Source organism: Sarcophilus harrisii, chromosome 6 (genome assembly GCF_902635505.1).
Source record: "Sarcophilus harrisii chromosome 6, mSarHar1.11, whole genome shotgun sequence".
In the NCBI taxonomy this organism is placed as follows: Eukaryota; Metazoa; Chordata; class Mammalia; order Dasyuromorphia; family Dasyuridae; genus Sarcophilus; species Sarcophilus harrisii.
In genome coordinates, this window is record NC_045431.1 from 202452200 (window position 1) to 202465939 (window position 13740).

At 41.4% G+C, this 13740-nt stretch overlaps 1 protein-coding gene across 4 annotated transcripts in view; it reads right to left on the reverse strand.

The window, feature by feature from the left end:
• SBF2 (SET binding factor 2) overlaps window positions 1-13740 on the reverse strand; it is a 430203-nt gene that overhangs the window by 176172 nt on the left and 240291 nt on the right. For all 4 annotated transcript variants that reach the window (XM_031941976.1, XM_031941975.1, XM_031941974.1 and 1 more), the window contains exons 14-15: window positions 5824-6028; window positions 619-728 (exon numbers count right to left, since the gene is read on the reverse strand). In XM_031941976.1, the coding sequence (XP_031797836.1) occupies window positions 619-728; window positions 5824-6028 (315 nt within the window). The remainder of the gene's footprint in view (window positions 1-618; window positions 729-5823; window positions 6029-13740) is intronic.

The window sequence follows — 13740 nt, forward strand, 5'->3', positions numbered from 1 at the left end:
TGAATCCATAATGGATTTATTTGGTTGGGTTGTGTGACTTTCTCACAGCAGCTTCAGGCTACCCAATAGAGAGAGACAGAAAAAGACATCTTCCCCCAACAAATCTTAACAGGTCTGAAAAGGCTCAAAGTGTCATATTTAGTATAACACAATTCTCATAATGATCTTGAATCATTTAGATAAGATTAAACATTAAAAAATGGATTCTGCATCCTCTGTTTAATGAAGCAGGAAAGAATTAAGTATATTTGAATAAATATTTTATACTAAATGGTTAAAAGAAAATCAGTTTTGATAATTAAAGAAGTTTTAGGTAACTAAAATACACTTCTGTGAAACAGCTAAGATCTTAAATATATTCCAAAAAAAATATATATTGCATTGCCAGGCCTTTCCAGGCTAAACAAAACGAAAACTTTGTATTTGGAACTTAATTGGCAGCAATATCATCTTCTGTAGTTTTAATTTGGACACAATCATATTTATTTCAAATCACCAAACAGGTCATAAATATAACAAAAGGAAAACGGATAGGGTTTATGGAAATTGGTAATTTAACATAAGTAAATTTAATAAGGAAGCAAGCAAACACATTAGTAAATAAACTTTTAAAATTACCTTTTCCGTTTCTAAAACTTTATTTTCAAATATAAAGGAGATGCAGTTTCTAACAACTTCCAGTCTTTGAGCACTGTTGAAGACGGTGGTCACCTTATCCATGATTGAAACTAGTGAAGAAACACAAATATCAGTCAATTACCTTCAGATGGCACACAAAGACAATATTGCTTGAAGTCTTCTGAGATCCTAGTCCATTGTCATTTCCCATTGCACTATTCTGTGTCACTGTTCTAGTTGTTCTTAACTAGGCAAGGATCAAGATGGCCCAGGATTAGTGCTATGGATCTCACACACTAGATTTCTATAGGCAATTTGGCTCTTAGGCAAGGCAGAAATGTTAGACATTGATAAAATATGCTCTTCCAAGTTTGATGTAAATTGGAAAGCCTTAAGAAAAATGAATCTCATATCATTTACTTTCCAATTTTACAAGAATCCCATTAATGTAAATGTAATGTAATATAAATTCCATTAAATTTAAATTAAATTCTTCTACATTTCCTAAAGGAAGTATACTTCTAGGAAAATTTTTACATTTACATTTGTACATTTTTAAACTTCAGATAATAAAATCTACAAATTTAGGACATCTAATTAATTGAGGGAAAGGGACTGTCTAAAAAGGTTCAGGTGAGGGTTTAAGCTAACAATGGAGGGTAAAGGGAATATTTGTGTACATCTGTTAAACCAAATATATTAGAGAATGGCATAATGCTCTAGAAAATAGTAGTGAATATGTCAAGTCATTCACAGAGGGCAATAACAAGGAATTGTAGATGACTATTAAATCTCCATTTCTTGTCCTACTCTCTCCTAAGCTATACACTATGATTATGTGTCCCACTGGCACTTTAAACTTAACATAGCCCGAACAAAGTTTATTATTTTTACCAAAAATCTTGCTCCCTCTGATTTCACTTCGTTTGTTTGTGGTATCAATATTTATCTAGTAGTTTAAGTTTGAAATATTTTTTGGACAGGGTTATGTGTGATTTCTCTCTCCCCTTCTTCCCCTTTCTCTCCTCACTGTGTCTCCCCTCTCAGTCTCCATCTTTCTTCTCTGCTTTCTGGCTCCCTTTTGATTTCTATTTCTCTCATTTTCCTTTTCTCTCTCTTTCTTTTCCATCTCTACAATACCTCTCTTACAACTGGTCTCTTTTCTATTTCATTTCTGTTACCCCAGTACAGTTTACTTAAAGTAATCACCTGGATTACTGCCATCTCCTCTGTTGTTTGACCTCCATTCCTCTCGTTCTAATACATCATTCATATTGTTGCCAGAATAACCTTACATGGGGTCCTGGCTATTTCATATACCTGGGTCATCTCTGTTGATTATTAAAATTCTTACCTAAAATTTAAAGACCAACTCAAAGGCCATTTTTTCTATATAGCCTTCCTTGATCTCATTGGGTGGTGATAATATTTCACACACTTTATTTTTCAACTACCTAATGCCTTTATTACTTAAAACTGTAAATTAGAGGAATTTATATTTGTGTCTTATCCTCACTACTATACTCCACAAAGGAATAATCTTATATCTAAAATATTTTTGTTTGTAGACATTCTGTATAAAGAAGTTTAGTAAATGTCTATTAAATTAATGATTCAAGGAAGAATTAATAATACTCATAGCTTTAGATGTCTATACACAGAATATGGGTAATAAACTAGGTGAACTAATTGAGCTGAATAAAAAGAGACAGTCCAACTTCTTATTTATTATTTGGTGGGGAAGTGATTCATAACGTGAATGCAATAGAAGTGTGCTAATTTAAAAGAAACAGATTAGATGAAATATCTGTAGTATAAACATTAAATGTAAAGGAAATATAGTCTTTGTAGAAAAATCTATGATGGGGCAAAGGAAGGAACTAGTTGATGATCAATGGAGGGAGGAACAGAAGGAATATTGTGATACTAATGTATTAACCCCAACTACCTAATAGGAGAGATTGACTGATAAGCTCCTGAAGCAAATCATAATAATAGTATAGAGATATAATATAAGTCACATAGGGCATTATAATTATTAAAAAAAATCTGTTAGATTTCTTGTTTTTACAAAAGTAGAACATTAATAACTTTCCTTGATGATAATTTTAGAAGTTAAAAAGGCATGGAGGGATCAAGAAGGAGAATTGACATGATGGACTTGATAGCTTTTATTTCTTTTGTATGTAATTTGTATTTAACCATTGATATACATGTTGTATCCCATATTAGAATGTAAACTCCTTGAGGACAGGGACTGTTTTTGATTTTGGTTTGTATATACAGTGCTCAGTATAGTGTCTTAACATAATAACTGTTTATAAATGCTTATAAATATTTATAAATGTTAATAAATGCTTGTTGATTGAGTGAATTCCAAGCACTTGGCGAATTTGACATTCTATTTTCTATTACAGGGATATATGATGACTGTTCTTAAATACATGAAGGACTATTATGAAAGACAGATTACACTTATTTTATTTAGTTTCAGAGGCAAAAACTAGAATCAATGGATAGAAGTTAAAGAAGGCAGATTTTGCTTTAACATGAAGAAATGAATTGAAGCTGTAACAAAATGGAACAACAACTAGGTGGAGTGTTCACAATCTCTGATGTGCTCCAATAGAGGTTTGATGCCCCCCCCTTTAATACTAGCTATTTTATTTATGTATGCAAATATAGTTTTCAACATTCACCTTGGAAAACCTTGTGTTCCAAACAATTCTCCCTCCATTCCCCCCAACCTGTCCTCTAGGCAGCAAGTAATCCACACATGTGCAATTCTATACATATTTCCACATTTATGATACTACACAAGAAAAATGAGATCAAAAAGGGGAAAAATGAGAAAGAAAACAAAAAAATTTGAAAATACTATGTTGTGATCTACATTCAGTCCCCATGATTTTCTCTCTGGATACAGATGCCTCTCTCCTGATGTCCCCTTTTCTAAAAGAGAGGTGGTTATCTTCTCCCTAAGTTTATCCTTCTTCTAAACTTGATTCCTTTTCTTTAGGCTTCCACTGGCCTTCAAAATGTCAGAATCCACGTTTTCTTTTATACTGAGCTCCTTCTCTTGACTCACATGGCCACAGTTATAGTTTAATAGTAACCTCTTAACTGGTTCTCCTTCTGATTCTCCCCAATCCAACCTACTCTATACTAGAGGCCAGAAAAATCTTCTAAGAACAAAGGCTTAACTATGTCACTTTCCTGCCCCAAAATCTTCTAAGCTTCCTTTTACCTCTAGGATAATGAATTTTATCTTTGTATTTAAAGCTTCCTCAATTTGGCCCCAATTTATCTTTGTGAGACTTAATCTATTTAATTCTGTTGTTGTTGTTGTTTTTGGACTGTATATTCTAGTCAAACTAGAAGTGTTTAGAGTACCTGATTTCCTTTAAAGCTCAGCTTAGGTACTGGGAAGCTTTTTCTAATATTACAAATGTCTCTCCTCAAATTAATTTTTATTTACTTTTCTATGTATGTGTTGTACCTGCCTAGTAAAATGTAAACTCTTTTAGTTTGGCTTGTATTTGTACCTGCACTTGTCCTTAATAAATGCTAATTAAATTGAATTCAAATGAAATAGAAATGATCATAATTTCAGAAAGATATAACCATTTTACTTTGAAATCATGAAAGAAAAAGAAATGAAAAGTTAGTGAGGGAATTTAATACTTTAGAAAAAAGTTAGAAAGGATTCCATGGCCTGAAATTAAGGGATAGGATGTTGTCTAGGACAAATTTCTTTAGATAAACAACCAATTCTGATGTGACAAAAAAGGGGGAAGATGACAAAAGAATAAATGTGAATAAACAGGAAATTTACTGATCAAGTTAGATTTTTAAAAGACCTGCAAAAGATGGGAAACAAGGATATGTAATTGAAATTGAATACAAAAAGGGGCTTTATTGAATATTTTTATTGGGAAAAAAAGCCATGTTGGGATGAAGAGGGACATCAGAAACGTAGGAAAGGATTAATACTTAAAGTGAATTCAGTTACAATAAAAGACAATAGCAAGGAAGTAGAATTATTCAATTCCCATTTTGCTACTGTTTTTTTCTAAGAGCAAAGATCTTCAGAATGGCAGTAAATGTAGAAAAGAAACAGTGAACAAGGGATTGAAATCCCAGATAAATGAAGAAATGAATCCACTGAAAATACATCCAAGTTATCAAAAATAAGTTGCTGATATAATTTCTGGGTTGCTATCAATGACCTTTGAAAAATCATAAAGCTTGAACAAGGACCTAAAGGATTAGAAATGAACAAATATCACAGTTTTTAAAATGAGGCTTGCATGGTCTAATGAGCTTCTTTGTAATTCCTGACAAAAATTCCAAAAGAGATGATTAAAAGGTTGTGAGTACTTGGAAAGGGAAGCGCTGATCATTAGAAGCCAGCATGGATTCGTGAAGAACAAGTCAGGCCAGTGTTCCCAGTGACCAGCCTTCTCTTTGTGCCACAGTGATGAGGCAAGGACCACATCTGTTCCTTCGGAATCCCTAATTCAGGGTTCTTCCACTCTACTAGAATTTCGGTTTCATTCATCTTCATTCTGTGGGGTTTTTTCCTTCTTTGAAATTCTCAGTGAACAGATTAAAACTAATTAGCCTCTAAAGCTTTAAAGATTAAAATCTGCTTCGGGTAGTGTAGGCAGTTCTTCAAGCCTATGAAATATCAACTGTGTACAATGAGGCATTTTCAAGTTTTCATGTGTAATGGAATAACAAGTAGGACGCAGGCTTTGCCAACTTTTGTTTTTGCCTTACAGGAAGGGCTGCCCGGGCTAGATTCTTGGATGCACACGTGCAGCTCCCACTGAGTCCAGTGGGACCTTCCACATGAATCTGAGGAAAGAATTTGGCCTAAATTATGCTGATGAAGCAAATGGGCATTCTGAAGAGAATGAGATTACAAAAAAAGGAAATAAATGAAGGCTACTGTCCAACCCAATTCAACTGGGAACAAATTTCCCTCCTACCTGCCCCAAGGCAGCTATAAAAAAAGAATCAAACTAACCATAATTACACAACAAATCCGGTAAAAAATGTAATCGACTAAAAATTCCAAAACTGGCCTTTCTTAACCATCAAAAACATAAAAGTAGTGAATTAGAGCTCTGAATTCTTATAAAGAACCTAGCCAAAGAACGTGACATGAACGACACTTAAAAAGGAGCCCAACACACATACCGACAGGTGGACCTGCTGGCACAACACATTTCTTCTCCACTCGAGAAGTGGGAGGTGCAAGCTGGCTCTTCGCAAGACCTTCCTGTATCAGCTCCTGAACCCTGGACTCATTAATCTTGGGGAAAGGAAGTATGTGAACTCGCAAGTGAGAACCTTCTGTGGGGCGTGGAACTTTCTGGAATGCCATGTGAGGATTTGGATTTTCCTGCAAAAGAGTAAATTTAAGAAAAAATATGTCAAGAAAAAATGCAAATATAAGAGGAATTTAGGGAACAAGTTGAAAGAGAAAATGAAGAGCAAGAACAAGGAAAGAAACTAAAAATGAAAAGTTAGCCTAGGGATAACAAGTAGGAACTTCTTTAAGACAATCTTTCATGACATGAATATTCATTGTGAAGCTCCTCCAAGGCAGGATCTACATCTTTATTCTTTGTCCACCCTTAAGGTGCCTCATTACTGTCTTCTGCACACAGTGAAAGAACACGTGAAAAAATGCTCTTTACTTGATTGCTGACTTCAATTTAGCAGTTTATAATAGTAACTCACATGGCTAGCACTCTGCAAGAACAAGGTTAAACTGAATATAATCAAATCCACATCTGCTCCACCTTCTGGCTGTGTCTTTCCACTGGCTGTCCCCCAAAGCTAGCATGCTCTACCTCCTCACTTCACCCCTGGCTTCCTTCAAGACTCAGTTTAAATCCAAGGCTGGGCCTTGCCCTGTACTCTATGTCTCTTAGGTCCAAAGTTGATTGTGTGTAGTTCCCCTTAACAGAATGCGAGCTCCTAGAAAGCAGGGGCTTTGCATTTTCTTTTTGTATCTCAGGGCTTAGCGCAGTCTCTGGGACAAAGAGTGAGCGCTAAAGGAATGCTTATCGAATGACTGACCATAAGCATCTTAAACCTGACAATGACTGAAACAGAATTCATGTTTTGCCCAAGACCACCTCTCCCTTTGAATTTCTTTTTTGGCTTCGACGGTTGTTCCAGCTTTGTTTTAGACACTCACAGGCTCACAGCCTTGGAATCGTTCTGGATTCCTGCCTCTCCTCAGTGCCCCCTTCTCACACTAGCCCCTCCTGACATTTTCACGGCTTATACTCAAGTTCAGGTCTTCATGCTCTACTGCCTGAACCACTGCAATAGCCTCCAACCCTGGTCTCCTTCCCTCCAGTCTCTTCCCTTTGCAACTCATTTTCTGTACAACTGCCCCCCAAAGAGAACTGCCCCCTTCATGCCCACACTGACCCGGCGCAGACCCTCAGCCCGGCTCTGCCATCCAGCCCGATTTCCTCTGTGCCGACACTGCAGGCCCAGCGGTTCATTTCCCGCCTGGGTACAGGTGGCCCTGGCCCCTCGCTCACCTCCCCGTGTGTGTCCCAGCCTCACCGCAGGCCTGTGAGGACAAACGGAGGCGACATTTGTGCGGCTCTAACACGAGCCCCTTGAGGACAGGGAATGCCTTCGGCCTCTCTGAGCCTCTTGGTGCTGAGCCTGGACTGGGGGGGGGGGGCAGACTGACTGACTGACAGGGAGTGTGCTGACCATGTCCTCCCTGAAACAGCTGGTCCCCAGAGCAGTGCCCGGCACAGATAGCACAGAGAGAAGCAGGGAGGGAGAAGAGCCTGGGGGGGGGGTGTCAGGGACTTGGCAAGCTGGCATGGGGGGCGCAGATGGAGCCGACAAGGGGCCCTCGGGAGCAGGGGAGAGAATCCACATGTATTCACGTGAGAGCTTTTGGGTTGGGGAGCGATGGGTCCAAGCTGGGCTTCAGCAAAGTGACTGACAGGAGTGGGAGAGGAGGCCAGGGCGAGAACAACAGCCCAGCTGAGATGAGGAGGACTGACGGCCCCACTGACAAGAACCTCAGATTGCACTGTGGGGTGTTCCAGACGGAGGGCTCACAGGCAGACGAGGTAAAGCAAGTCTGATTTGGGGCCCTGCGAAGAGACTGGGAAATGACCAGGCGTGGAAGAGGGGGGAGTGGGCATAGGATAATTTGGGGAAGGGATTCAGAGCTGGAAATACTGATGGGAAAACACAAGATGGACACAATGTTGCGGCGCCTTTCCCATCCTGCCCCAGGGCCTTTCCCGGGATTCAGGGCTCCCACCAGGAGCTCACATCAGTGGGCAGAGAGCTGCTCTGACCCCCAGCCAGCCAGCACGCCCGGGCCAGACCTTGGGGCCCTCCCAAGTCTGAACAGTCAGGGCAAAGGTGCTTTCTGGCCAGGGTGAGTCAGAAGGACCTCAGGGCTCTTTGCTGCAACTTCCTCATCACAGGGAGCAGGAAGTGAGGCCCAGAGATTCACAAACTTGGGAGGCAGGATCTGAACCCAGGCCCTCTGACTCCAGAGTCGGAATTCTTGCCGCGGTGCAGGCCGGTGTCCTAGGATGAAGTCCAGAGAGGAATCTTGCTTGGTCCCAGTTCATTCATTTGTGTTTAAGAAGTGACAGGAAGACTCCCAAACCAATGCTCTTGTGATGTCATAGCCCTTGTGCTGCTGCCCTCTACTGGGAAGAGGAACGAACGACAACTTTCTGAGGGCGCCGCTCACCCCGTCCCCCGACTCACAGAACAAGTGACATGGGGCTACAAAGGAGCCGCGGACCCGGGATCATCCCTTGGAATGGGGAAGGTGCCCGGTCTTGGGCTTCGGCTACTTCCCGTCCTCCTCCCCAGCAGGAACCATAGTTGGCGGCCACGTTGCGAGGATGGGAGGCAGAGCCCCATGGATCCGCCCTGGGCAGGGCAGAGCGGCCCGGGGGGCCCTGGGCCCTCTGACTTGCGAGGCAGTGCCCTTGCTCTCCTGGCGCCCTGCAGAGGTGCCTTCACCTCTCTCCTCCGTGTCTTCTTCTTTTGCTGCGTTCCTTCCACAGCCTCCATTCTGGGGCGGCCAGGCCCACCACCCTCCTCCATACTCCTCCTGGCTCTATTCCTTCCCCTTCAGCTCCCTTTCAGGCAGCACTTTCCCTCGTTAGAGCCCTACAGGCAGGGCTTGCCTTTCTTTTTGCTTGGATAAGTATTCCCAGGACTTAGCCTGACACAGAGTAAGTGCTTAATAGATGCTTGTTTTTTGACTATATAAGCTGTCTTCACAAATTACGAGAATTAAATGAGATAATACATATGAAAACTATTCTAAATCTTCCTAAATTGGGAAGCCTCATTGTGTAGTGGGTATTATCATCAGCCTACAAATTCGGCTGGTTTTTATTTTTCATTAAGAAAAATAATTTCTTACACCGAAAAGAAGGGAACTTAATTTCTTCCTTAAATCAGAAAGGAATTTAAATACAAAGAAACAACAAAAAAGTTCAGACAGCTTGAGAAATTTTGGCAGAGTCCTCCAAAAGGCCCAGACTAAATTGCTTGAGAAAGCTGCTGTTCCAATATCTTTATTCTTTCAGTCATAATCCTGACCTGTCAAAAGGGCTTACACACTCCTCTGGGTGCTCCAGAAGTAGCTTTGAGAATAAGGCAGTGATGGGGAGGAAGATGGGCTTCCCTCTACTTTACTCCACAGTCACGAGAGGCTTTTATTTTTAAGAATGGAAACAGATAGATTTTGGGAAGCAGACTAAGTGAGAGTGTGTCCGCAGACCTACGGCTGAAGGTAAGGAATTACAAAAAACTCCAACCAAAAAAAACCAACTGGAAATTCACAAGAGGCAAACACACGAATAGCTGGCACAGTAAGAACCAATGTACTCAGGAAGCTCGGATACTGGCGCTGGCCCCCACTGAGGGGCAGCACAATGTGAGGGGTGTTAATGCTAGAGCTACCAAGCTCCTTAAAGAAGAGTATTTTAAAGCTAACAAGTTAGGAGAGACCTGATGGAGCTGACCTCACAGAGAGTTCCAAGGCTCACTGGTGAAGGGGACAGCCCCCTCTCCTACACCTAACCTTCGGGATACAACTTGGGCAACTTCTTTCCTTCCCAAAGGAGCTCCACGCTTCACCCCGCAGTGAGAAGAAGAACGAGGGCCCACTCCCTTCCCGCCTGTAAGCAAAGCTGTTCGAGGCACTAAGGCCATGGAGGACCTGAACAGCTGTTGTCTGGTGCTCAATGGTTCTGTCCAATGTCCCTCAGGGCTGACTCACGGCGGGCCAGGTTGGAGGGAAGGGACCCAACAGCCCAGGCAGGAAAAGAGGAGAGCTGCAGAGTCCTCCAAGTTCACAGGGAGCATTTGATACCAAGCACATGGCACCAAAGGGACAGCCGGGGCCATGGCTTTTGTTTCCTAAACATTTAGAGTTCTCTGCAGAGCCTTTGCAGGTTGTTGGGTGTAGGTATAAAGATATACCAGACCCAGGGACCCTGGTCTCTGTGCTGCTCCTCAAACATGATACCCCATTTCCAGACTCAGGGCCTAGGATTCTGCTCCTTGGCTTCCTGCAAGTCTCAGCTAACATCTCATATTCTCCAGTTTTCTTTAAAAGTAGTCCTTCTCTTTGAGAGTGTATATTGGTTGTACATATTTGTTTGCAGGTTATTTAAGACAGTGAGTTACTTGCAGCAGAGAGATTTTTCTGGTTTTTATTTTTATATTTCCAGTTATGAGCACAGTACCTAGCAATATGTTATTGTCTGAATGGAGCTTCTTTAGGAATTAGGTGAGATGATGAAGATTCAAGTTTCCCTGGTTGATGGCCATGGGGGAAGAGGGAGGGAGTGATATTCCTGGAGTTTGGGGGCTCAGAGGCTCTTGTACTGGGGACAGGAGGAAGGGCGGTGATCTGACTTGTCTGGGCCACACAAACCTTATCCCTCTCAGACATTTGGCCAGTTGTGTCTCCTACGTGTGTGCCTCACAACCAGTGTGCTCTAAGTTTTTACAACTCTTTCCATTAGCATTTTGTGTGTTTGTAAAATATTTTGTCACAAGTTTATAAGTGAAGTGTTTTGTAGTTATTCTTCCTACTGCACCATCTTCAAAAATGCCTTTGCTTTAGGCTAGGTGACACAGTGGATAAGAGAGCTGGGACTATTTTTAGGAAGACCTGAGTTGAAACCCAGCCTCAGCTACTTAAGCTTACTCTGAAGAAGTATCTTAGTTGTTTGCTCAGTTTCCTCAAAAGTAAAATGGGGAAAATATAGCACCTACCTCACAGGGTCATTGTAAGGATCAAATAAGATACTATTTGTAAAGTGCTTACTACAGTGCTTGGTACATATTAAGTGCCATATACATGTTAGTTATTAATAATATCAACAAAAACAACAAGAAGAAGAAGTATTGACTGTCTACTGACTGCCAAAGATAAACTCACCGCATCTATAGTTTTAGGAGTGTATGTTACCAGAGTAGCCTTTGATTGTAATTGAGTCCCCCAAGGCCTATCAGTGAGAGTGACAATGCATCTCCTGCAGAGAATGCTGGGGGTTTTTCTTTCTCTCCAGAGAGGACACTACCTTCATAAGACACAATTTTAAGTCTCTTTGAAATCATGTTCATCCTTGTGTCCCAGTTTGCTAACTTTCTTAAACTGTGGCAAGAACTAAATATAATATTCTAGGTACAATAGTACTAGTACAGAGTATGGTAGGACTTTAGTAATATGATACCTTTATATTTTGCTTTACCGTTTCCTTGTAACAGCCTTGTGAGGTAGCCAATTATTAACCCCTCATTTGAGGAAGCTAAAGTTGTATCACAGTTCCACAATAATTAGAGTTGCTTAGTCACCTTAGAAATTATTTGTTCCAACTCTTCCATTGCATAAAGTAATTGAGGCCCAGAAAATGAAATGACTTGTCCAAGACCACAGCAAATAAGCAGCAATCAAGGTTTGAACACAGGTTCTCTGAATTCAAACTAATGTCCCTTTCACTACATCCCACAGCTGACTCTCAGAAAGGTTAAAGGACTTGCCTGTGGTCCTAGGTCTAGAGGACCAGGTTTCTAGTCTCTCAATCCAGAATGATTTCTAAGATAGCAGACTTTCTTTATTCTGGGCACCATGCTTCTATTTCTGGTTCATTCATTCTTCTTCCAAGTTCTACTATTATAATGCTTCATCACTGTGACTTTGTAGGTAGCTACAAGTGAAGGTGTAAACCAACAGGTTATGAAGTTTTTGGTTTGAGAGCAATGGAGGGTTCATGTAGAGATGGTATAGTGGAGTTCAAATGCTGCTCCACGTACTCACTGACTGTGGTGACTTTTCTCTGTTTCCCCAGTTAGAAAATAGCCATGATCACAAGGCCTGCCTCCCAGGGTTGTTGTGAGGAACAAAGGAGATGACATATAAAGCAGGGGTTTAGTGTTACCTATGACAATGATGATGAAGATGATGTAGAGAAAGAGTTGACAATAAAACTAAAAAAGTAAATCTGCTGAGATCCTCAAATTCCAAACTATGGAGTTGTACTTTATTTTTTGGTCATGTAGGTCCATGAAAGCATTGTGAATGGCATAAGGTGAGCACTACATTACGATGCTCCTCACTGTGGAGCGAGGAGAGAGGAAAGGCAAAGCAAATAGCAATAAGAGAAGGCACTGGTAGGTCTGGCAAAGAGAAAAGTCAATGGTCAATCAATGGGTGATAGTAAGGGAGGAGTCAGACAGTGCCACAATTTTGAGACAAAACAGAATTACCTTAAGTAGAAATCAAAATGATTTAGAGAGGAAAATAATGGGTTTTTTTTGGATACATTTAAAATGTTTCACTCAGGTGAAAGGACTACAAGGGAGCTGGATAATAGAATATGGGCAAAAAGTCAGAGCCAGCAACCCAGATCTGAGGATCACCTGGCAAAGGATATCATTAAAGCACAGAGAGGCACTGAAGGAAATGTCCATGGAAGGTAAGGAGAGGAAAGGGTTGAGCAGGGGCTAGATTCCCTTAAGTGGCTGGAAGGAGGAAAAGGAACAAGAAGGAAGTCAAAGCTAGCAGGAAACTGTTCAAGGCTTTTTAACAAAGCTAAGGAAAGAGGGTAGAAGGAAGGTGAGGCTCTCATTGTCAAAGGCTGAAGAGATCAGGAGGATGAAAGCCTAGAAAAAGCCACTGGCTTTGAAGATCCTTATGTTTCTCAAAGCTGTTGTTTGATATGTGTTAGTACTGTGACCTTACCACAAACTGCCTATATCTCCATATGAAATAATAAAATAAATCTCTTTTGTGAAGAGATTTAATATTTACAAAGTGCTTTATCTTATTTGATTTTCAAAACAACTCTGTGTTCTTATTTCCCCCCACACACCCATTTTTTTAAAAGAAGGAAACTGAGGCTGAGAGGGATTGAGTGGGTTGCCTGCGCTCCTACAGCGGGCAGGTGCCTGAGGCCTTCAGCTCCAAGTCCCATCCCAACTATGCTACCTGATTCTGTGAGCCTAAGTTTGCATGTGCCTGCTGATGGTGGTTTTTAGTAGAAGGGGGGACCTCCTGGCAAGGCTTCCAGAATGACTGTAAATCACTCTCCCCACAAAGACTCTGGAGTGAGTGATTAGTCAAGGCCACATGATAAAAACTTCAGACCTAGACCCAGGCACGGATGTGGGCTGCCCGTACTGTAGGCATCCTGCCCTTCCTGCCCTCTCACCACAACTCTTTGGCTGAATCAGTTTTGTGCTGCTGGAAGAGAGGCCTGGCTATGGAACTAAAATGCCATCCTCCTTGAAACTGCCACAGGGAACAGGTCAATGGCGGAGAGCCTAGCCTGTTAATAAACCCTGATCCAAGACACGCAGCCAGGCCTGAGGACCTCCCCTCCGCCCCCAGCCTCAGGGAGCCACTGCTCTACCTCTCAGCCGGAGGGAGATTCCCTGAAGAGCAGATGGTACTTGGGGAAGACTCGCTGGGGAGGGGACTGACTGCATCTTAGACCCTGAAAAACCTTGGCACATCCCATAGGAAAGGACATAATCGCATGTTTTGGTCAAATTCATCACATTCAAAACAGAATTTATTTT